At 46.7% G+C, this 23,235-nt stretch overlaps 3 protein-coding genes across 8 annotated transcripts; all 3 read right to left on the bottom strand.

Moving 5' to 3' along the window:
* Positions 1 to 98: 98 nt before the first annotated feature.
* xdh (xanthine dehydrogenase) lies at positions 99 to 9,506 on the bottom strand. The gene is made up of 34 exons (XM_029522649.1): positions 9,432 to 9,506; positions 8,864 to 8,921; positions 8,016 to 8,112; positions 7,662 to 7,770; positions 7,446 to 7,572; positions 6,932 to 6,993; positions 6,768 to 6,860; positions 6,605 to 6,685; positions 6,349 to 6,493; positions 6,174 to 6,266; positions 5,955 to 6,106; positions 5,672 to 5,765; positions 5,221 to 5,330; positions 4,924 to 5,108; positions 4,694 to 4,856; positions 4,526 to 4,615; positions 4,285 to 4,454; positions 4,085 to 4,211; positions 3,894 to 4,013; positions 3,677 to 3,773; positions 3,483 to 3,604; positions 3,218 to 3,351; positions 3,046 to 3,133; positions 2,824 to 2,910; positions 2,404 to 2,741; positions 2,220 to 2,301; positions 2,048 to 2,143; positions 1,732 to 1,935; positions 1,596 to 1,648; positions 1,405 to 1,519; positions 1,014 to 1,079; positions 737 to 925; positions 481 to 648; positions 99 to 400 (listed from the first exon to the last, which is right to left on the bottom strand). The coding sequence occupies exons 1-34, from the start codon at positions 9,504 to 9,506 to the stop codon at positions 350 to 352; spliced, it is 4,041 nt and encodes a 1,346-aa protein (XP_029378509.1). The 3' UTR covers positions 99 to 349.
* Positions 9,507 to 10,482: 976 nt separating this feature from the next.
* Positions 10,483 to 18,995, bottom strand: LOC115056325 (adenylate cyclase type 8-like). Of its 3 annotated transcripts, none has more exons than XM_029522671.1 (25): positions 18,367 to 18,995; positions 16,971 to 17,202; positions 16,379 to 16,867; positions 16,022 to 16,307; positions 15,749 to 15,946; positions 15,378 to 15,617; positions 15,072 to 15,297; positions 14,857 to 15,006; positions 14,660 to 14,790; positions 14,452 to 14,563; positions 14,023 to 14,150; positions 13,792 to 13,950; positions 13,400 to 13,634; positions 13,133 to 13,321; positions 12,955 to 13,055; positions 12,637 to 12,838; positions 12,420 to 12,521; positions 12,217 to 12,344; positions 12,046 to 12,127; positions 11,805 to 11,963; positions 11,549 to 11,695; positions 11,144 to 11,441; positions 10,933 to 11,057; positions 10,761 to 10,859; positions 10,483 to 10,693 (listed from the first exon to the last, which is right to left on the bottom strand). In XM_029522671.1, exons 4-25 carry the CDS (start codon positions 16,264 to 16,266, stop codon positions 10,511 to 10,513), a joined length of 3,639 nt encoding a protein of 1,212 aa, XP_029378531.1. In that variant the 5' UTR covers positions 16,267 to 16,307; positions 16,379 to 16,867; positions 16,971 to 17,202; positions 18,367 to 18,995; the 3' UTR covers positions 10,483 to 10,510. The 3 variants fall into 3 exon arrangements, with proteins under 3 accessions (XP_029378531.1, XP_029378522.1, XP_029378539.1); XM_029522662.1 differs by having other exon boundaries at positions 16,022 to 16,638; positions 16,763 to 16,867; XM_029522679.1 differs by lacking the exons at positions 10,483 to 10,693; positions 10,761 to 10,859 and having other exon boundaries at positions 11,144 to 11,258; positions 11,349 to 11,695; positions 16,022 to 16,867.
* Positions 16,277 to 22,071, bottom strand: dnajc27 (DnaJ (Hsp40) homolog, subfamily C, member 27). 4 transcript variants are annotated; one of them, XR_003841786.1, is made up of 10 exons: positions 21,780 to 22,071; positions 21,264 to 21,346; positions 21,095 to 21,164; positions 20,691 to 20,855; positions 19,651 to 19,773; positions 19,394 to 19,554; positions 18,970 to 19,130; positions 18,367 to 18,604; positions 16,971 to 17,202; positions 16,277 to 16,867 (listed from the first exon to the last, which is right to left on the bottom strand). XR_003841786.1 is itself a non-coding variant. In XM_029522697.1 (7 exons), the coding sequence occupies exons 1-7, from the start codon at positions 21,864 to 21,866 to the stop codon at positions 18,998 to 19,000; spliced, it is 822 nt and encodes a 273-aa protein (XP_029378557.1). In that variant the 5' UTR covers positions 21,867 to 22,071; the 3' UTR covers positions 17,894 to 18,997. The 4 variants fall into 4 exon arrangements, 1 of the variants encoding a protein (XP_029378557.1); XR_003841787.1 differs by having other exon boundaries at positions 18,367 to 18,564; XR_003841785.1 differs by having other exon boundaries at positions 18,367 to 19,130.
* Positions 22,072 to 23,235: the final 1,164 nt, after the last annotated feature.

The following is a 23,235-nucleotide window of genomic DNA, read 5'->3' as shown; positions in this document are numbered from 1 at the left end:
CATGTTTACAGTGAAAAGACGCAGAGGTGACTGACAGGCAATCAAAAACATAAATAACGTTCAGCCAAAGTGCAGCACAATCTGTTTGTACAGTTTTATTTCATTGAAACACCTTCATCATAGTCTACGTTGCAGCAAGCATCATGTGACCCATCATGTGACTGTGCAGGTGAACGGAGGGAAACCTTCCACTTCCTGAGTCCTGCTTGTTAAAATCAGTTAGCATGATGCAGCTAACCATTTTACTCAGTGTGGCTCAAACGATATGTTCACTGATCCTGCGGTGCTCATTTCAAGGTTGGTGGGTACTTTTAGTGCTGATGGTTCTCTCTTTCTCTGGTCAAGCGTCTCAGACTTGAACTGACCATGGCGTGAAGTTGCCAGGAGCCACAGCAGGAACCTGTACCACAAACAACAAAACGTCAGTCAAGAGGAAGTGGACTCATCTCCTGTCTGAGGCTGAGGTCAGATGTTGAGTACCAGTTTGGTGAAGCGGTCGCTGCAGGCATTTCGGATCCTCTCAGTGGAGGCGGGGCTGTCCAGCCTGAACGGACCAACAAGGCCTGACTCAGCCCGGGAGGCGCTGATGGCGTCTTTGATGGCATAGAAGACCGAAGCTGCCAGGAAGAGAGGAGGTTCACCCACAGCCTAGAGAGAAAAGACGACATCATTATCATCGTCACCGTCATTGTCATCATCACCCCACCTTGATAATGATGAGGGGCGGTGGTGTCACCTTGGAGGCAAAGATGGCCTTATCATTGGGAGCGTCCCGGAGCAGAGAGACGGTCAGTTTGGTGGGAATGTCACCGAAGGCTGGAATCTTGTAGGTACCGGGTCCTCGAGTCAGGAGGACTCCGCGAGGTGAGTAATGGAGCTCCTCCAGTGTGAACAGACCCAGACCTTGCATGAAGGCCCCCTCCACCTGCAGGGACAGGAAGTGACACGGAGACCACCACAACCTCAGTGACCCCACAGTTCAACTCTGACCGACTGTCTGTTTCCTGACTGACCTGTCCGATGTCGATGGCCGGGTTCAGGCTGTGACCGACGTCCATCACGATGGTAGAGTTCAGGTTCTGCAGAGACACAAAACCAGAGGATCATCAGAGCAGGTTTAAAGTCTCTGTCGGTTCCCGTTTTCTTCCCATTAAAGAGCATCGTCTCTGGTTCATAAACCTAATTGATCAGATCGGACTCATCAGCGTGGCTTGAGTTTTATGATGTAAAACAGTTTTTGCTGTTGCACTTTTCTGGCCTTTAACTCCATTATTAATTTATTAGTTCACATATTTAAAAGTCTTATTATTTTCTATGTTGTTTTCTTTAGAACACCTGAAGGTTTTTTATGTTTCATTCTTTTCTAAAGATCCAGTTTTAATTTGGTTGGTTGGTTGCTCAGACCTTGTGGGTTCCAGTCAGACAGTCGATCTCCACCTCTGAGCAAGCGACTCCGTAGGTGAAGTAGCCAAACGCTCGTCCAGAGTTTGACTCAAAGTCATAACCAAGATCAGGAGTCCTGAACGCAAAGAGGAAACAATCAGACTGTGAGACAGGCCCGGACTCTGTCCTGATGGACCCCATCACAAACTCACCTGTAAAATCCGTTGGCGCTGAGGCTGACTCTGTCAAAGTACGCTGCACTGACCTGAGACCCAAAACACACCAGAATCACCAGTCAACAACAACACAAGAAGACATCAGGATCAGGTTGCTCAGAGGCCTGCTCACCCAGTCCTCCCATGATCCTTTGGGGTTTTTCGTCTTGTATGGCTCCAGCCGTTTGATGAGGACCTCGCAGGCATTCTGCAAAGCCGCCCCATTCAGGTCAGAGGACGCCGAGGCGGCAGTGGGGCTGGTGTTGGGGACCGTGTTGGTGCTGGTCTCTGAGATGTGGATCCTGGAATAGGGGATACCGAGAACCCGGCTAGCAACCTGCCCACGCACGCACACGCACACACACACACACAGAGACACACATCACCAGAACTGAAATGAACCACAAACAGTGATGAAGTTCATGAGGTCAAAGGTAAAAGTTCTGGACCTGGACCATCTTGGTATGGAGTCCTTGTCCCATCTCCGTCCCTCCATGGGTCAGCAGCACCGAGCCATCAGTGTAGATGTGGACCAGAGCTCCAGCCTACAGACACAACACCCTGAATCAAACCGAGTCTTTCGGAGGACCCACCCAGACCCTGAAAGCTAGAGAACCAGACCTGGTTCAGGAAGAGCGATGTGAAGCTGATGCCAAACTTGGTGGGAACGATGGCAAGGCCTCGTTTGGTCCATCGGTTCTGACTGAAAAAAAAAAAAAAAAAAAAAAAAAACGAAATTGGGAAAAAAAAAAGACAGTTTCGGGTCTCTATGTGGTCTCAGAGTCTGCAGGTGGATCTGAGGTACCTATTGTAGAGGTCAACAGCGGCGCGGCGCTGTTGGTACTCAGACCGGGACAGACACTCCTCCCAGCAGCGGTCCAGAGTCAGCTGGTCCAGGATCTGGTTGTAGGGTGTAGTGTCGCCTTCCATGTACAGGTTCAATCGACGCACCTCCTCAGCCGGCCTCCTCAGACTCTGAGCTACATCTGTAATCCAGCTCTCAGCTATCATCATGCCCTGCGGGCCGCCGAAGCCTCGGAATGCTGTGTTGGACGGCAGGTTGGTGCGACACAGGAAACCTCGACCACGAATGTTCGGCACATTGTATGAGTTCTCCATGTGAAACAGAGCACGCTCCATCACCTCCACAATCACAGACAACAGCATGTCATTAGCACCTCATTAACATCAAATTTGCATCTCATTAACATCTGTGTTCACTCACCGACAGAGACAAGTCCATCGAGTTTCCGACATTACTGAAGTACGACACATCCAGAGCTACAACATGACCAGAATTCAGAAAACCAACCTAGAGGAGGAAGAGGAGGAGGAGGATGACTAAATGGTGGTTAGTAATCAGTCACAGATATATAGCATTTGTTTACAGCTGACAAAGTCTGCCTGTCTTTGTGCCCCCTCCCCACTAAAATAGGCATCGTCCCACCTTGTATTTCCCATAGAAAGGGTGTCGTCCTCCGGTGATCAACATGTCCTCATCTCTGTCCAACATGCACCTGATTGGCCGCTGCAGCCTGCAGGAAACACCTGTCAGCTTCCTGTCCACAGGTATCCATGATCACACAAACTATATAGCTGACTTGTGACCAACTACGTACTTGTTTGCTGCCACGGCAACCACGGTGGACAACATGGTAGTCCGGCTCTCCTTCCCTCCGAAGCCTCCGCCCATCCTCTTCACCCGAACCACCACCCTGTTGGAGGCTACCCCCAACACCTTTGCCACCAGAGCCTGAACATAGCAGCAGTTATATATATATATATATATGTGTGTGTATGTGTGTGTGATTACCCCGAGGTTATTGTTTCCAGGGTTATCACCCTCTGTGTTCTCACCCTGTGTTCTTACCCCCGGGGTATTACCTGGGTCTTGGAGGGGCTCTGTGTGGACACGAATAGCTCCATCTCTCCATCTTCTCTGGGAACAGCCAATGTCACGTTGGTCTCCAGGTAAAAATGTTCCTGCCCTCCGATGTGCATCTCACCTGAAGGAACCAATCAGAGATCAATAACTGCCAATCAGTAATCACTATCTGGTTTTGAGGAACTGGTCCTACCCTCCAGGGTGTGGTCGGCCTGTTTAAACCCTGCCTCCAGGTCTCCTTTCTGGAGGGTTCTGGTTGGTTGATAGAAAGACTTGGTTGCGATGGCCTCCTGTCAATCAAACCAACATGAGAGTTGGTTAGTTTGTTTCTCTGCGCTAATGTGGTGACATTCTGACATCGCAGCAAAGCTGATATCACGACGTTGTGATAACAGGGCTGCAGTGCTCACCTGAATGGTGATGACAGGTTCCAGCTCTTCATACTGGATCTTGACAGCCTTGGCAGCTCTCTGTGCATGGAGCTGAGTGTCGGCCACCACAGCACCGATGATGTGGCCCACACAGGTCACCTGTGGACAGGAAGGACAGATCAGCGACCTGGCAGCGTTAACAAATGAGTCATTGAACCACAGAAACACACCTGGCTGTCAGCGAAGACGGTCTCATCATATTCGATGGGCCCAGTGGCGTTGGACCCGGGAATGTCCGCCGCAAACACACAACAGATGACGCCAGGCAAACGCTCGGCTGCTGAAGTGTCAATCGAGCTACAACACACACCTGAGTTAGACCAACAGATGTGTGTGCGTGTGTGTGTGTGTGTGTGTGTTAGAGACTCACATGATGCGGGCGTGAGCTTTGCTGCTGGTGATGAGCGACAGGTAAAGCTCATTCTCGTACAGCGGCACATCATCGCAGTAAATCGCCTCACCTGTTGCCTGTTTCAAAGCTGACAGGTGCATCATGGGACGGCCTACCACATCGTCTTGGCTCTGCGCCTCGGGCACCGCCTGAAGAAGAAACATGGAGTCAAACCTGGACACCAAAACCAGGTCTGGTCTGAGCGGGACTGCCTCTGTACCTGGTACACCTGGACGCTGGATGGCGTCTGTGGGTGGTAGATCTCTGTGGCGCTCAGACACTCTGACCCCACCTCCTCCACAGCCACGCCCTGATGATGAAAGGTGTTGGATTCAGTGATCCTGGTTCAGATCCCGGTCCAGAGACCAGATCAAATAAACTATCTGACCTGAAGTCTGAGCTTCTGCAGCACCGTCAGGTAGAACTTGTAGAAGAAGCTGAGGGCCAATGTTTGGCGGTAGGTCACCATGCCGCCTGGCACAGAGGGGTCAAGGGTCATCTCCTGAGCCAACGAGTAGCAAGCCTCCTCCAGAAGCTCCTCCTCCCAACACCTGGATGACATCAAAGTGAGACGCTCGTTCCCTCCATCACTCAAACCTTCATCTCTGTGTCTGTTACCTTCCCAGGAGTCTGTCCGCCGTCTTCTTCACCAGCACCGTCGTTGCCGCCATCCCGCCATAGCTCATCCTCAAGTCCTCAACAATGTTGGTCCCCAGACTGAAGGTGACACTCATTGCCGCAGTGACGATGCTAATATCATCTTCACGGCGAGAGGATTGTTTAAACGCAGAGATAAACTGAGTCTGAGGCGGGAAAAGAACTTTGTCTGTCACTGATCTGTATCAATTGTTCAGACTCTGACAACAGTGATTGCTCAGTGACTTAAGGCAGTCACTATGGTGATGCTGTGTGTACCTTCTTGCTGTATGGGATTTCTATGGAGACCAGGATCTCCTGCGGCCGCAGAGCTGTTTTTCTGTAACCCGTGAAGAAACCATCGTCCATCTGAACCTGCCGGCTGCCGTCTGGCACACAGAGTTCAAAGGTCAACACTGGCCTTCCATTACAACAAACACCTTTAAGGGCAGCAGGATTTATGAACATTCTGATGTGTGTGGCAAACGAAGGAAAGAAGGTGTGACAGTGAAGGTGTGCATAATGAACACACCTTTACAGGCAGAAACACTGACAGCAGTTTGGAGTGAAAGTCTGAACGCCTCCTGTGTTTGTGTGTGTGTGTTCGTTCATGGACATGTTGCAATAAATGTTCTCAAACTCTGAGATTCTGTGTTACCAGTCTGTCTGAAGGGATCAGACAGTCACACAGATTAAAAAAAAAAGGCACACGTGTGTGTCTGTGTGTTACCCTTGTCCATCAGAGTAAGTTTGCAGCCTGCTGCCATGAAAACAGGATTGAGGTCTGAAATGGGACTGGCTGTCATGATATTTCCACCAACAGCCTAAAAACAAAAATGCAACACAAACTTTGTCATCGTGTGGTCATTACAATTGTGTTTTTGTTTGTCGTCAGTCACTTCATATGTGAAGAAAAGAACAGGTGGTAACCATGGTAACCACCGCATCATTTCTAAACCAATTGATTTGACCCAGTGATTCAAACCGGGATCCCCGACGGGACTAACACTCACCGCCACATTGCGTATTTGCTGCCCAGCAAACCAGCGCAGCTGCTCCAGTACCGCGAGGAAGACTTCATTCTGATGAGGAGGAAGAGCGCTCACAGCCTGCCTCAGTACCGCCCCCACCTGGCTGAGGGTGCACGCCGCACCGAACACGATACCTGAAGCAGCAGTCAGTAACTGATTCTGTCACAAACAAACATCAGCTGATGTATCAGTCATCCTCACCGTCCTCAGTGTGAGTCACTGTGTTCAGCTCAGGGATGAGGGTCGGAGCCAGGACCACTGGATACAGCATGTTCTTAAACTTCACCTCGATCCCTGGACAAGAGCACGCTGTGACTGATCCAAACTGAACAGAATTAAACTAAATGTGTGTGGGGAACATGAGACGTAGACTGACCCACTTCAGTGTTGCCCACCACAACTCGGGCATCTGGGTGCTTCCACTTCAGCTCCAGAAACTCCTCCAGGCTGCTGGGCTGCAGCCACACCATCCGGGCGCCATGGAAACACAGCGACGGCGACACCTGCTTTTTGATGAGTAACTAGAAGGAAGGAAGTAAGGAAGCAAGAGAGGAAGGTAGGAAGGAAGGAGGAGGTCATGTCCATCTTCAGCCCAAATCTGAAACAAAACTAAATTGTGTGATTTCATTTACCATGAGCTCAGGAGGGAAAATCACTTCTTGCGTGGGATCAAACGGAGCAAAGTCCGCCGCATCGAACAGAAATGATGTTTCCTGCAGACAATTTGATTAGAAACTGTTAAAAATCAGCTGTAAACCACATTAAATCCAAACTGACAGGAAGAGATAGACGTACATCCAGTTTGTCCTCTGACGTCATCCCTGCTCCGTCACCATTGGTCATACAGCAGCCATTTTCCCGCCCTTTGCCACCACAACAGCCCCCTTCCTGGAGGCAGAAACACAACATGAGTGTGTGTTTAATGTGGATGTAGAGTGTTGACGGTGTGTGTTTCTCACCACAGTGAAGGTCTTGTATCCCTCAAGGATGGGCCGGTATCCAGTGCAGCGACACAGATTCCCTGAATAACATTAACCCTGATTAATCACATTCATAACATTTCATCACATGAAGACATTCACTCATTGATTTGATTTAAATGGTCATGAATCATAATATGTTCAGCATTTTCTTTGTGTTTTAAACTTTTATAAAAGTCTCTTCATCTTCAGTCTGATTCTGTCTGATCAGTTCAGACTCACAAAACCAGAACTCACACTCTGAATGTTGCCTCCTTTTCCAAAGAAAAGTTCCTCTCGTGTGTTTGGGTTGTTCTACACCTGATCTGAAGTTTCTATCTTTATCAGGCGTTCTGCTCATTCTTTGGAGCAGTAATGATGTCTGGAGGTAAATGAACATCTGTTTGTAGTATTGGGGCAGCTGGAACACGTGTGGATCACATATCCATCCCATTATAATCCCATAATTCCCCTTACTCTCCAGAATGAGGACAGCACGTCCTACAACCTGTACCTTGGAACGCCTCCTCCACGTCGGCCATCTTGGGAGTGGGGTTGTTCCTCAGCAGGGCGTACATGGACATGACGATACCCGGCGTACAGAAGCCGCACTGGGAGCCATGAGCCTTTGCTATCCGCTCCTGAGCAGGGAGAATTACATTTAAAACCACTGAGGGCTTGAATCGGGACCTCAAAGCTGCACAGTCACTTTCAGCAGGTTGTGTTTCACCTGGACAGGATGGAGCTTTCGGGCCACACTGCCAATGCCCTCTACAGTCGTCACAGCAAACAGGTTTAGGGAGCAGAGGGGGATGAGACAGGCGTTAGCAGCGTAATGACTGGATAGAGTTAAAGATGATTTTCTATTTATGAGCCGTAAAACCAGTTTGTCATCGCAAAAAGACCCCAAACATCAGATGACTGCACATGACTCCATCTGATAGCTCATCATCCACAGAGAGAGAGAGACAAAGAGAGAGAGAGAGAGAGAGAGGGACAAAAGAAAGAGAGAGAGAGAGAGAGAGAGGGACAAAAGAGAGAGAGAGAGAGAGAGAGAGAGAGAGAAAGAGACATCCAAGGATACAGCAGCTGCTGAGTGTGCGTCTGGTATCTTGACAACATGACAGTGCAGGCTCCGCAACCGCCCTCAGCACAGCCCTGCTTGGTCCCTGTTAAACCCACTGAGACAGACAGACACACAATTTCAGTGAATGATTGACAATCTGTCCCTCCATGATCCACCACATAAAACAGGGAGAGGAGTTCTGGGGCCTCATTTATAAGACTGTGTATGTGTGACCAAAATAAATGGGGCAGCATTTGCTTGGGGTGCACAAATTCGCCTATCAAGTCTGTTTTTTCATAGATCACAACCTTTGCATGGAAAGTGACGTGCGGCAGATTCAGGACCCGTTGTGTGTGTACGCCACATTTATAAAGGAGGGCACAGATCTCTGGAGTCCACGTCTGGAGTGTCAGCCCTGTTGTATGGGGACCTTTAAACTTTTCACTGATTAAATCTTGATGAACAATCAGGCAGCAGGATCTTTTGTTTGCTGATGAATGAATGTAAAGGACAAAAACCTGGAACGTGTAAATCTTGATCTTCACAGCAGTTTATAAATAAACAGTTTGTTGGACTCTGGCCTGCAGCCTGTTATCTCTGAACTTGGACTGTCACTCATTCATTTCAAGTCATAACAGCAGACTTTAGAAGAAGAGATGAGTTGTGTGCTCTGAAGCAGAAGCTGAAATGTTGAGGAACTTTTGTTCCTGAAAAAATAAAAATATTTTCCTTCTTGCTCAATGTAAGGACTCTGTCCTGAATTGATTTTTTTCAGGAAAGTTGTTTTTCTGCATCAGAGGAAATGCACCAAAGGAGGACAAAGTGGGCACAGCTCACAGTAAACTGAGCCAACGTGTAAAACCTACATTTCCTCCTCAGGTACGTCAGCAGGCTCATTTCTGGATCTGGATTCTTCTCCACAACCTGCACACAAGCAATTACACTGATGATGAAGAATCAGGACCTTGTTTCTTCCATAAATCACCATTTAAAGTTAAAATGAGACAGATGTCACATGAACACACTGCTGTGATTCTTTGTATTTATTTAAATGACGTTTTTCACTCTGGTGTCAAATGTTTTCCTGATGAAATGCTTTCTGACCTAAATATTTAACCGATGGACTTTTAATTCTGCCATTTTGTATTTCTGCTTCTTAAAACCTTGTTATTTGTTTTGATGTCTCTCTAATACGTTTGTTTAGTTTTTGCCGATTCTGACTTTTTTCAGATTCAAATTAATTTAAATTAAATTCATGTTCCTGTTCGATCATCATCATCATCATTGTTAGGGTTATTATTATTATTATTATTATTATTATATTAACATCATGACGTTAAAGAGATCACCAGGAACATTCGGGTTAATACGTCAAAAATCTGTTCTTATATTGAAAAAATTAAAACTTTTCTCGTTAAAACATTCGTCTTTTACCTTCTGGCCGTTCACGAAAAAGACGAGCTCGTCGGACCCGGATCGGGTCTCGGTGCTGGCCATGGTCCGGTTCATAGCTGGTCCTGAGTGTCGAATGAACCAGTTGGCTGCGGCTCCAGAGGACTCTGTGGAGGGTTCGGGTTAGGACCTGCTGCCCCGCCCCCCGGACACACCGGGCTCAAGGTCCGATCTCACTGGCCTGATCGGTTTAATTTCAGGAATGGCCTCAGGCGACCAGAGCTCATAACCACGTGACCTGCTGTCGCTATTACTTATTATTATTATTACACATTACCTCATTTAAAATATTAAAACGGGTCTGTATGAAACAGGCCATGGGAAGTCCCGCAGAAGGTGTCCAACAGTCAGTCATCAATAATAATAAACTATCTGAGATCAACGGACATTCAAAGGATTCAGCTGATCTTCAAACTGAGACCGACAACATTTGATGTGAAACATTCATTTGTGTCGCTCAGTCATGTGTTTCAGATGAGAAACGATTGGTCTCAGATGATCTGGATCAGAGTCGGAGAACCAGAGTCCACTGGAGACTGCCTTCCTGCTGGTCTCCAGTCAGTCCCGGGAAGGGGAAGGAAACGGTCCACTTCTGACTGAGGACATCATGTCACCTCAGGCAAGACAAATATCTTAGACCAATGGGGCCTCCAGATTCTGATGATCCAGATTCAGAAGGTCCATACCCTGATGATCCAGACGCTGATGCAGTGTCATTTGTTGTCATATTTTTGTCTCATGAACACGTGAACCAACTCCTCATTACTCACATCAGAACAAGGAGTGAGGCCTGGACTGTTTCACTTCCTATTAAATTCCTCAAAGCATGAAGGGAAGCGTCACATGCACGCAAACATACACTCACACAGAAAACAATAATTGCTTTCACCATTAACTAATTTTTAATTAATCTGTTCAGGATTGATGTGAAAAACAGGAAGTCCTATCTTGATTGCTCTTATTTTGAAAAAGTTTCCATCATGTCTTATTTAACGGAGACACCGCCCTGCCATCACACCCTTTGACCTCCCAGTGTGTCCACACCTGCCTGTCAGGACGTCCTATGACGCCTCCACCAGGTGAAAGCCTCCATTCTCTTCCTTTAGCCTATCCCTCTTCCTGGCCTGGACCAGGTTGAAGACCACAGCGCCCAACGTGTTCCTGTTCTGGCTGCAGCTCCGCCCACCACCACGCTCCATGAAACTGGACCGCTCCTCAGCGTTGCTGATGAAAAAGGTGCGCACCTGGCAGACAAAGATAGAGGCGTCAGAAACAAACAGCTTCCTGTCGACCGTCGACCCTCTGACTCACCTTCCCTTGTCTCTCACTGATGCCTTTGATGTAAATGCTCCCTCTGAGCTGACGTAGGAAGCCGCGCTCCTCCAGAATACAGCTGGTGGACTCTGGGACCTGGGTGGGGGTACATTCTGTTACCAATGTTACACAAAGACCCCACCCCCCTCTCACAGACAGGTGACCTCACCTGAATCCTCCCGTTGACTCCAGTGCTCTCCATCCTGCTTGCCATGTTCACTGTTGTCCCCCAGATGTCGTACTGAGGTTTGGTGGCGCCGATCACACCTGCGATGACGGCACCGTGAGCGATTCCTGTTGATGATATCAATAAGAAACAAGAATCTTTCCAAATATCTAAATAATTTATTAAGCACAAAGAATGAATCGATGGCACGAACCAACTCGGAGCTGGAAGCTGTTTCCTGTCTGAGTATTGATTTTCTTCAGTGTTTCCTGCATGGCCAGAGCGAAGAGGACGAGCTCAGCCAGGTGAATCCAGTCGTCCTCACTCTCCTGAACACAAACAGCACCACCACAACAAGACACACAATCAGTCACACTTCTTTTCTGACTCCGATTTAAAACGAAGACTGAAACACAAACCTTTCTATCTGGAGACAGACCAGACGCCGCCATGTAGGAGCTGCCGATGGTTTTAATCTTCTCCACCTCCTGAAAGAAACACTCATCCAACAACTGTGCATGTGAACACACACAGGCACGCACGCACACACATCATTTAAAGCATTACAAATCAAACTTTTATGTAATATGTTTAAACCTGACTGGTCTGTGTGTGTGACCTCATCAAAGTCACTGATGATGTGGTTGAGTAGGCGGAGACACTCGACGTGTTGATGAATCACTTCCTTCTGCTCATAGAAGTTGGAGAATCCCGGCAGTGACGCAAACAGGACGCCGACTTGCTCATACGACTGTGAGTACAACTCCTAAACACAAATGTACACGATGACAACAACTGACCAAGAGGACACACAAAGAACACAGGCAGCCACCTGAAATCGTAGGACTGACACACCTGTGGACAAGTGAGCCTACCTCATTGTTGCGGTCTCTCTCCAGGAAGTGCTGGGCAACGTGGGCGGGCAGGATGTTAAGCAGCAGACACTCATTATGTTCCCTCAGCTCCTTCATATCTTCCACTTCCTTTCTCGCCTGGAGACGCCATAGGAAGTCCAGCCGGGCCGTCGCCTCCAGCTACCAACGAAGAAGAGCGCCAACACAAGTGACTGATTTTGTCTAATCTCAGTAGATACCAGGAGATCCCATGAGAACTCACGTGTCTGCTGTTGTAGAGGACAGCACCAACAAACATCACCATTAAAACAACACAAACTCCCTTCCTGCACAACTGCTGAGTCCTGGCAAACACAAAGAGACCCACAAACAGCTAGCTTAGCATCAGACAGGTCAAAGGTTACAGCTAACAGGTCCTCGTCACGGAGGTCACCTGTTCGTCTCAATGAGGTAGCTGTAAAGGATGGCGGCCATCAAGAGCGCAGCGAGCTTCAGCACACAGCTTAGCCGGAGGAACACTGCACAGGTAACCATGGCAACCACACCACTCAGCACCATGTACTGTAAACAGGAAGAGGAATTACACCACGACATCAACACCAGGTCAGTGATGTCATGAGGTTCATGGGGGCTCACCTCTGGATGTGTACAGATGTTGATGTCAGGCTCGGTGGAGTTGGGCAGAGTCAGCAGGGAGTCACTGCTGTAAACGGGAACATCTGAGGAGTCACACCACAGCTGGAGGAAGGGAGGAAAGGAGGAATGAAGAAAGGAGGGTGGAGGACAGAAGGTGGGAATTTTTAAACCTGAAAGTTGCTTCTTTTGCTCTTTGACCTCCAGAGAGGAAACTCACAATGTCTGAGGAAGCGACACCGAAATTGACAGCGATGGCGGTGAGCGTGAGCAGTGTACGGGCGCTACTGGTTTCATGAATCCAGCAGCAGAGTGACTGAAGAGGGGCGGGGCAACGTTTAAACTCCTCCCCCAGGGTGAGCAACAACAGCAGTGAATAAATGGAGCCGCTGATGAGGAACTGAACAATCATTGGACACAATCTGGACAGGAAGAGGAAACAGGAAGGGAGGCGCTGCTGGATCTTGTCAGACAGGAGACAGAGGGATTGTGGGAGTAGGTGTTCAATATCAAGTGAGGTGGACAGACAGAGGTGTACCGTGGTGCGGGGATCAGGACTTGGACAGCCATCAGCAGCAGCAGCAGGATGAAGGAACAGACCATGTTGGACTTGAAGAGCTCATCTCTCATCCTGGAGAACTGAGGGACAGAACCAGGACCATCAGCATCCCCAGACCTCAGTCCATCTGAGAACCAGGTCCAGGACTCAGACTCACCTTTCCCTCGATGTGGGAGTCTTTGAACACCTGAGTGAAGGTGGTGATGTGCTCGTTCCTCATTTGCTCGCTGCTCCGGACCTCCATGGCCTGACGGATCCTCTTGTTGACTTCCTGTGATCCCGACTTCAGAGCGGCGATCTGATTGGGCAGCTGGGTCAGGGAACCATTGGTGAACGTGGCGAGGATCTATGGGGCGTCACATGGAGAACATCAGACGTCATGAGGTCCACAAAGTCACAGACATTACTGAAGTTTAGTTCTCACAAAGTTCATCCTCAGGATGTCTCCAAACGGTAGCTCAGCACTCCAGGTTGTCATCTCATCGTAACTGGTGCGCCTCATCCTTCGTGGCTCCACTTCCTCCTGCAGCGCCGGGCAGATCAGGAACGTGTCGATGTTGTGTTTACGTAGCAGCTCATTACGCTCCTGGCCATGCCCCGCCTCTGTCTCATAGAATCCGCCCAGACTGTCCAGCGTGGCCCTGGAGATGTGGATCCGGCTGAAGACCCACAAGAACTTTAATGACATTTTACCCTCTCATCATAACTGGTGCGCCTCATCCTCATTTAAAGCTCTGGCCTTTTCCTCGCTCTGAGGTTACAGAGAATCAGAGTTTATTGCATTAACGTAATGAAGTGTGTCTGTGTATGTCTGACCCTGGCAGCCCTGCAGCCTCCAGACTGTTGGTGATGTCAACGTCCCAGCTCCAGATGTCAAACTGCCACTTCTGCAGACCCAGAATTCCACAGAGAACCGATCCAGAGTGGATGCCGATCCTCATGTCCAGCTCCTGCTGCAATTCCCGACGCACAAACCTAAGACACGTTAACATGTGTGTTAGTTTCCTGTCAGCAGCGGGTTAAGTGTGACATCAGCTCATCTTTTACCGTATTGTGTTGATCATACTGAGGCCCATTTCCACACAGCAGCGGGCGTGGCCTCTCTGAGGCTCTGGGACCCCTGACACACAGTAATAACAGTCCCCCAGGATCTTTATCCGCAAACACTGATGCTCCTGAACGAAGCACACACAGGAAACACACAGCAGAGCATGTCAGGGACAACTACATTTAAAAAGGGAAAGTAGGCAGCTCGTGTGGTGATCGGAGCGTGTAGTGTTGTGGTGGTGTCCCAAGTCCACTCTAACCTGGGCTCTGTGCTATAAAGAGAAAAGCTCTCTTTTCCTGTTTCATTTCGGCTTCTCTGCGACTTGCTGGTCAAAATGCTTAAAAAGCCCAAAAATAATCTTCAAAGTAAACACCAGACAACTAATAAATGTGGCAGAGAAGATGGAGTGGTAGCCATGGTGATCTTACCTCAGCCAGCCTGTCGAAGCGTCCAAAAAGTTCGTTAAGAGTTTTAACGAGCTCCTGAGCAGAAAGAATCAATGAGAGAGAGGTGAAGCCAATGATGTCTGCAAACAGGATGCTGCAGGAACAGGAAGTACAAGGAAGTTAATTAATTTAAATCAGGAAGTCAGATTGTATGCATTCAACTTCAGATTTGAGATAAAGTTGGTGTCACCTGACGTCTTTGTAGTGGTGGATGTAGATCTTGTGGAACTGCTGAGGCAGCAGATATTCGTCCACAGCGGCCATGTCAGCAATCATCTCCAGGACCAGGAAGCGAGGCAGGATGGACATCACCAGCCGCTCCTGGGGAACACAAACACACGGCAGTTAAATGAAAAGGCTCACCTGATGTTCCAGGTACGTCACTACCTGTCGGTGGTTCTCTCTCTCCAGCCGGACTCGTCCCTCAATGCAGCGTCTGGTCTCCAGGAAGGATAGTCTCTGAGTCCGGTCTGACAGGTAGTGGATGAACAGTCCCGCTGTGTTCATGGCCAAGTACAGCAGCGCCTTCGCCAACACCTGTGCAGGTAGAATGCTGTGAGAGGGGGAAGAAGGGAAGGAAGGAAGACAGGACGGATGACAACCTTTCTGAGGTCAGTGTTGTGGTAATGGCAGCAGACGTCCACAAGCAGGTGCAGGGTGGATGTGGTTGTCCCAGCGACGATGGACCAGAGCAGGGGGAGGGGCAGCAGGTTGTAGGTGGAGAACAGGGTGAAGAAGACATACCAGGAGTGATCACTGTCCGCCCAAACCAGGACCCCAACCAGAACCTGGACTGTCTGAGACAGCCAGCTCGCCAAAGACAGGGACCTGAGAGAGACAGAGACGGGGACCTGAGAAAAAGACAGAGACAGACAGGGACTGGTTCTGAATTACCGTTCCCAGTATACCTCAACCATTGCGATGACATCACTACCTCCCTCCTGGTCAGAGCGAGTGAATAGATTCCCACCCACAGGATCACCAACAGGCCGGCCAGCCAATCACTGGAAGTGTCACCCCAGCCTGGCCGCCAGGTCAGCAGGGAGATGAGGATTCTGGCAAGGATGTCGATGATGTTGGTGACGATGAGAGACGTTTGTCTCTGACCAGATGAAAACTGCTGATACAGCTGCTCCAGGTCCAACGATCTGGCAAAGTCAATGTAATTGTGTAAAAGATAGGTAATTTATAACAATGCTCCAACTTTCTGAATAAGATGTTGATGTTCTGGTGAAGGTGAGGAAAAGGTCACATGACTCATGATGCTGCTCGTCTTTACTTGAAGGTGAGCTGCAGAGCAGGAATGAAGACGCCTCGTACTGTCGACCCCACAGACACAAAGAAATCAGTGTCGCCAACAGGATCAAGTTTTGTCGCCGATGCCGTGGTGACCCTCGGGGACATCGGTTGGATTCGAGCAGCTGAAGAGCGTCGCTTCTGCCACATTGTTCCAGATGACACCTTGGCACGGATCTGCCTGAAAGGCAAAAGTCAGGGGAACCTCACTGATGATATCACTGACAATACCTGTTGATGACATCACTATCTGTACCTATTGATGTCAGCGATGTAGGCATCCGTGACAGTGATGCGGTGCCTCGCCCCGTCCAGGCCCCCAGCGAGCCTCAGCGAGTACAGATTGCGCTGGTCGATGATGTTTCTGACAGCATTCTGCCACAGCAGCTGTTTCCTCCTAAGACTGGGGGCGGGGCTTATGTTGGTACTGAAGGAGATGTCACTGGTCTGCCACGCTGCCTCACAGTTGCCGTTCTCCAGCTCGCCACGTTCGTCATCCATGATTACCAGAGCAGGAAGAGAGCAGCCAGTATCTTCTGCAACTTGATTGGTGAAGGACGTTAAATGAGCACATTTAAACAGCCACCACCCAGTGAATACCTCCAGTACTCACGCTCATCAACCTTTAGTTGTGTTGTCAACAGTCTGGATGTCCTGTTGATCAGATTGTCTCTTTGCCAGGACACTGAGGGACTTTCTCTGGGCTGGGTGTCCTGGACTCGGGTCAGGTCCAGCTTCAGGGCTAAAAATGATCAGATTACAGCACAACCTGCTGGATCCTGCTGGATTTGGACTCCACTGGTGTTTTGCGTGTGATTGGTCCAGATGAGCAGCAATCTCATGCCTCCATCAGTGATGATGATCCTGGTCCTCCTTCCGTTTCAACCATCATTTTTAAAAATCAGTTCTGTTTCTGTTAATTCTTCATTTATATTTCACTCTCCTGTTCATTTTCCTTCTCTAATAGACATGTTCAGCTTTCTTTTAACATCCTCACCTGCATGTAAAGATTCTCCATAAAAATTTATTCATTCCAACGTGTTCGATTTTTAGTTCTTCAATCTTCTGTTCCCATATATTTTACAAAATCTCTTAAAGAAACCTGCAAAAAGTCAAAATTAAAACAAATTTCATTGAAAATTAATAAATAAAAAAAAAAAACCAAATAGGATTAAAGTAGATTAAACAAAATCAGTTGAATTTACCTTCATGGTGGGAAAAATCAACATGAACGAAACATGGAGGTTTGTCCATAATCCTCTGAGACAGAGCAGAGAAGAGACAGACCATGGAGGTTGACACAAAGAAAGACCAAGACAGACCAGGGGACGGAGACAGACCGTGGAGGTTGACACAAAAAAGGACCAAGACAGACCAGGGGACGGAGACAGAGGAGGACCAGCAGATGTCAGTGCGAGTTAATCCCAGCAGGAATCCCTGAAACGGAGACAGATAGCTGCTCATTAATAGGACAGACTGACTGTGCCTTCAAGTGCATGATGGGATTGGCTGCCATCCAACCAGGTCAGATTGTGTTGAATTGTGTGTTTAGTTTGCACAGCAGAAACAAGAACTGGATGAAAAATAAAAAACTGAGCACGCAAAACAAAGCACTTAAAAAAATATATCTATATTACATTCTAAAAAGAATCTGGAAATAAGTCAAAAGGTCAGACGGTCTCTGAAGGAATGTTCCAGAGGGACACACTTTGAAAACTATCCAAGATAGTCAAATACTTTCACCATCTCCCAAAACATTACAGGACAATCCAAAATTCAAGAATATTTTCAAAGGGCTAAAATATTTTAATAGCTTACAAATTTCACTGGTGTAAAAACTTAATGTTCAAACCTTTCGTCCCCATTTTACACAAATGTCCTAATAACATAAAAACACAGAGACAGCCAAAGGCTGCAGGAAACATGGTTTTCTCTTTTATTTCAAAAACAATCAATTAGAACGTGCACTTACAAGCTCAACAGTGAGACTGTAACACACACACAGAGAGAGAGAGAGAGAGAGAGAGAGAGAGAGAGAGAGAGCGAGAGAGCGAGAGAGCGAGAGAGCGAGAGAGCGAGAGGAGAGAGAGAGAGAGAGGGAGAGAGAGAGAGAGAGAGAGAGAGAGAGAGAGCGAGAGAGCGAGAGAGAGAGCGAGAGAGCGAGAGAGAGAGCGAGAGAGAGAGCGAGAGAGAGAGAGAGAGAGAGAGAGAGAGAGAGAGAGAGCTGTCACACCCTGCGTAGTCATCAGGGAATAAAATGAAAACATGTTTTCTTAACGTCATGTTTGACCAGATGATTAAAACCTGACTGGAGTCACAGCCATGAGGTATGAAGTTCAGTCCGTGACAAAGTAACATAGAAACTAGAAACTAACTTTAAACACAGTCTCTTTACCACCATACTAAATAACTATAAATAGACAAATAGATAGAGGCAATTATTTTCATTATGTTTGATGTCATCGGCTGGCTCTTTAACTCTGTTCCACTTGTCAATTTTTGGATCTTTATTTAAAATTAATTTAAGAATGTATTCTTATAAATGAAGGATTCAGAAACAGGATGATGTCAGAACAGTAAACAGCTGAACACTGATCCTACCCCAAAGCTGGCTCTTGGCTTTAGACTGGTTTGGCCTTTCTGATGTCACAGCTGCATCTACCAATCACTACCCAGGGGCTGGTGATGTCATCAGCAGAGAACCATTGCATAAGCCATGTCTGAAATGTTCAGTTGTGTGCTTGCTTTTTGATGGCACCACAGCTGCTGATGGTATCACCACAGTGGCTGAGGGTATGCCTGAAGGTGCAGAGTGAGACGGTGTGAAACACACACAAATCTGGAGGAAAAGAAGTCAGCAATATAACAAATACAAAACAATTTCAAGATGCTTTCTGAAATTATCGTTTACTTTAAAAGTTTTTTTTTTCCTGAAAAAAAAATTACAATTTTTATGTCAACCTGTTTTATTTAACTCTTTCACAGCTACATTAGGACTTTTCTCTTTTTTAAACTACATTTGAATAGATTCACACTTCAATGCCATCACCTTCCTTACACTCATGCTGCTTTAGAGATAAAATGTAGGAAATAAGTTAAAAGTAGTCGTTGGCATTCAGCACTGTGGCAAGAAACATGGCCCACACAACCGGTACTAAATACTGTTGGTTTAGCTGTGACTTCAGTTCACATCTGAGGTCTGACCTCTGACCAGCACAGGTGTGTGTCAGTCTTATTTAATGTTCTTTAGCAGGGAGGTGCGGGCGTTCACCACGGCCTTGAAGGCATCTTCACTGCCGGGTGCCACACATTTATCCGGGTGCAACAGGACTGCCAACTTCCTGTACGCTTTGTTCACCTCCTCCCTGCAAAGAGGCGTGAACTAAAGTCAGTACCCAACAGAGGAGAATCGTGATGACTCAAAGTGTTCAGAACACATGATCAAAGAGAGGATCGTCAGCGGAAACATTATGTTATTGTGTTCATGATTATTTACAAACATTATTTTAGTAGCAGCTGTTTAGTTTGTTCACAAAATAATTTTTTCCACCATTTGTAAAATTTCCAACACCATCAGTTCAAAATTTAACTTAGCTCCAAGTCTGATCAGAGTGACTTATCAACTCACCGTGTGGCTCCAGGTTTGACTCCCAACATATCCCATGAGTCTTTGCTGTTTCGGATGCGTCGGATGGTGTCGGCCTGCTCTTTGGTGAAGCCCACACTGACTTCTGACACCGGGCGCTTTCCGCCATTTTCACACATGTCAGTGATGGATGAGAAGAATGCCTGAGTGGACGGACATGTACACAAACACACACAATTCTCCAACATCCATCTTTGTTTCAGAAACTAGAATGTGAGTTGACATGTTCCTGTGTGAACCTGGAACATCTCGTTGATGCCCTCTCCGCTCTGTGCTGATGTTTCAAAGTAATGGAAGCCTCTGGACTCTGCCCACAGACGGCCCTCCCCCTCATCCACAACCCGCCGCTTCGTCAGGTCCACCTACACACATGGATCAAACAGTTTACCAGCAATGGCCAACAGCCCCAGATAGGGCTGCACAATTAATACAATTTTAATATACCATCACAATTTTGGCTTCCCATGATCAATTTTGCGTGATCAAGCAATATTTAAAATGCATCATTCTGTTCATAGAACGTTCCGTATCATATGTTTTTAGCGCTCCTCGGAGTGATGGAGAAAACGCTCTTTCTTTAAGCCTCTGGCACTCTGTTACCATTGTCTGATCACACCTCCATGAGCCAATCAGAGTTGTTTCCTGCACCATCACGCAGCTTAATTTCTAGATGTATTACTAATTGACAGCCAATGAGGACAGAGTAGCAGCAAACGTGGGGAGAGCTCCACAGTAGATAGCAGACGCCGGTCAGAATAGGTATCTTAAAGAAAACAAACAAACAAAAACAAGGGTGAGGGCAGGGGGCTTATCCCAAGAAGTGGATCGTCATCCATTGTGTGGAAGCATTTCAGGTTCAAGGCAATTGACACAAAACAAGAACAGGTCATATGCAAAGAAAGCCATAAAGCTGTGTTGGTGCAGCAAAGCAACACAACAAATCTCTTCAACCACTTTAAAAAAAAAAAAAAAAAAAAAAAAAAAAAAGTTCAAGATGATGAATGTATGAGGGCCAACAAACACATTGCAAATAATCCTCTCACAACCTCCACTCAGGCATTGCCATTGAAGCATATGTGACAGTAAAATTTGCTTTGGTTAAAATCTAACAAATAATCATGATATATTATTCGGGACCTCAAAATTGATGAAAATTTATTGTGCAGCCCTAGCCCCAGAATTTCCTGTGGCATCCAGTTCCTTTCCTGTCTTTGCTTTGACAGTAACAGACATTTGTGTGGGCACAGACGTTTCCTGGACTGATAATGAAGGGTCTGACCTTGTTGGCACAGACAACGAACACGATGCTGTCCATGTTGGCCTGAGAGCCCATTTCCTGTTTCATTTCGCCAAGCCAGCTGTCAAGGGCGTCAAAGCTCTCCCTGAGGCCGACGTCATAAACCAGCAGCACCCCCTGACTGTCTTTATAGAACTCATTACGCACCTGAGAGATAAGATGGAGGGAAAAGAGACAGACAGCCGGATGGACGGAGGGAGGAAGGTGGAGCACAGACATGAATTTCCTGGTCCAACAGCCCCACCAGCTGGCAGATGTGTAACATTACAACTCATTACACTGACAGTTTCACTGTTTATTTAGTTTTTTTTTTAAGCCAATTTTGTCGTTGAATAAATATATAACATCTACAACAAATGAAGAACCAAATGATTTTTTTAACTCACTTCGTAGAAGAAAGGATGTCCAGCCATGTCAAAGATGTTCACCTTTATTTCTCTGTCCCGAACCTGCACTCTGACAACACACATCACCATCATTAATTGGATTACCATGAAATACAAACGGGAACATTTGAAATTTAAAGTCATCCATGCTTTCAGTGTGTGAACTTACTTGGTGACACCATAGTCGATACCGATCGTGGCCAAATACTTGGGCACAAATCTCTTCTCACAGTAACGTTTGATAATGCAGCTCTGAAGAAGACATTTATCATGAGCGTCAAAATCTTTCCAGATTCCCTCCACAAATCTGACAATTTAAAAGGCATTTGTCTTCCAGGTGTGGTTATATATGTGTGTACACACACACACACACACACACACACACACACACACACTTGATCGTCTCAACGATTCATAAATATAATAAGTCAAGCTAACATTTACTCATTAAACATCAATGTTTTAAACGGATTCAGTGCCGGTGGGTGTTGCAGTTCACGCAGATGAGATGATGTTAAAAAGATAATTATTTTTTTCCCTAAATGAGACAAACTGTGGGCCGAGTACAACACCAGGTGGCAGCTTTTCAACACAAACATTACAGGCTACATTCGTACATTACTGCATTTTCGTGGTTATGATATGCCTTAAATTAAATGTATTCGGGTTTTAAATCCAAACAAACCTTTCCGACTTCCGCGTTTCCCAGACTGATGACTTTCACCCGCAGTGATTTCTTGTTGTCTCGTCGTTTCGGAGCGTTTGTCTCCATCTGAATTCTGAATTTCTCCCGACGAGCCCGTCTTTTGTGTTTGCGGTGAATTTGCGGAACGTGTGTAACCCTTAACGCCGATAAATGTCGAACACCTGGTGACACAGCATCCTTCAGCTTGGCATCACAGCTTATGTTTCGCCCCGCTGCCACAATAACTCACTGCAGAAAAGCTGCTAAACTGCTAGCCTCATGCTAACGGAAACACGACTTCCGTTCGTATTTTCAAAATAAAGTTCTTTTAAACACGTTTCCGGAAAAAACAAGTGGACAAACAAAAAAAGGAATGCTGAAAAGAAATAGAATTAATGTACGAACAAAAAATGAACTCAAGATTTACCAAACAATAATATAACGGGAAAACTTTTGATTTTAACTTAATCTGCAGTATCTGGCAGCTCCTTCAATGTCAAAGTCGCCATATTAATTTGACAATTGTATTAAAGTTGTACATTATGAGTGACTCGGGTTCCGCACAGTCATTCTTGTTATCCTGAGAGTTTATTCTTCTTGTTGTTGATGATATTATTATAAAAGTTATTATTCCTCTTTTGGACATTTCGGGGTCCCCCCGAACCAAAGCCGATCATCTGGGCCTGTTCGGGGTCGAGTTTCTGGGTAGAAGACGATATTTTAACGTGGCCAAAAAACTCCATTCATTTCCTATGAGAGACGGCGAAAATCCTCAAAAATCTTCAGCTTTTTCAAACCTCTGATACTTTGGCATACATCCAGCTACACAGTCCATTTTACCTTCAAAACGGAGGAAAACATGTCTTTCAAGTGGGGTTTTCATCTTTCTGATATCTTTTATACTTTCCGAACAGCGATTGTTCAAGCGTGATGTTCGTCTCACCTCATTTCTGCTGAAAGTTTTAGTTTCCCATGTGTGTGTATTGCACGGAATGTTGGTGTTAGAGTGGAGGAATCTTCAGTTAGAGTGCGTCAGTGAGCCGATGATTATCGAAAAAAGTTATTGGTAACTCGCCCTCATCGGCACATAAATTAAGGTACGCGCTTCATTTTCTCCAGTGTAGTAGAGATTCTTGTCCTCTCTTAAAATATGTCTTTACTTTAACTTTCGGACAAACCAAATTTGAACTGTGCCCCTCTAAAGGACATGCTCACCCCTCCTCTCTCCTATTACTCCCCATGTGTTTTTCTCTGGCCGGAAGGAGAGGAGTTCACATTTTCATGTGTTTTTAACTCGCTCTCCTGTCCACATTTTACATCCTAGAAACACCAAAACACACACACAGCTTCAGACACTTGTTGTGGCGCTCAGCGTCTGCTCGGTTTTCTGATAGGTTCATTTCTGTCGGAGAGCCTCTCACTCTGAGGCAATTTGTGACAAAATGGTAATTCCTGT

Source organism: Echeneis naucrates, chromosome 2 (assembly GCF_900963305.1).
Source record: "Echeneis naucrates chromosome 2, fEcheNa1.1, whole genome shotgun sequence".
Taxonomy (NCBI): domain Eukaryota; kingdom Metazoa; phylum Chordata; class Actinopteri; order Carangiformes; family Echeneidae; genus Echeneis; species Echeneis naucrates.
This window is presented reverse-complemented; position numbering and strand designations above follow the sequence as displayed.

Bases quoted from the DNA above. Each gene is read 5' to 3' on its own strand.
- xdh (XM_029522649.1), bottom strand. From the start codon at position 9,506: ATGAACCGGACCATGGCCAGCACCGAGACCCGATCCGGGTCCGACGAG. The intron at 4,857-4,923 runs GTAACAGACACA...GATGTCATCCAG, and splicing joins GCGGACAGACTCCTGGGAAG to GTGTTGGGAGGAGGAGCTTC. The intron at 4,212-4,284 runs GTGAGTCTCTAA...TGTGTGTTGTAG, and splicing joins AAAGCTCACGCCCGCATCAT to CTCGATTGACACTTCAGCAG.
- LOC115056325 (XM_029522671.1), bottom strand. From the start codon at position 16,266: ATGGATGACGAACGTGGCGAGCTGGAGAACGGCAACTGTGAGGCAGCG. The intron at 10,860-10,932 runs GTGAGGTCACCT...ACCCCCACCCAG, and splicing joins GAGTCAACGGGAGGATTCAG to GTCCCAGAGTCCACCAGCTG. The intron at 10,694-10,760 runs GTGAGTCAGAGG...TTTGTCTGCCAG, and splicing joins TCAGTGAGAGACAAGGGAAG to GTGCGCACCTTTTTCATCAG.
- dnajc27 (XM_029522697.1), bottom strand. From the start codon at position 21,866: ATGGAGACAAACGCTCCGAAACGACGAGACAACAAGAAATCACTGCGG. The intron at 20,856-21,094 runs GTGAGTTAAAAA...CTTATCTCTCAG, and splicing joins GACATCCTTTCTTCTACGAA to GTGCGTAATGAGTTCTATAA. The intron at 19,774-20,690 runs GTCAGACCCTTC...CCATGTGTGTAG, and splicing joins TCGTTGTCTGTGCCAACAAG to GTGGACCTGACGAAGCGGCG.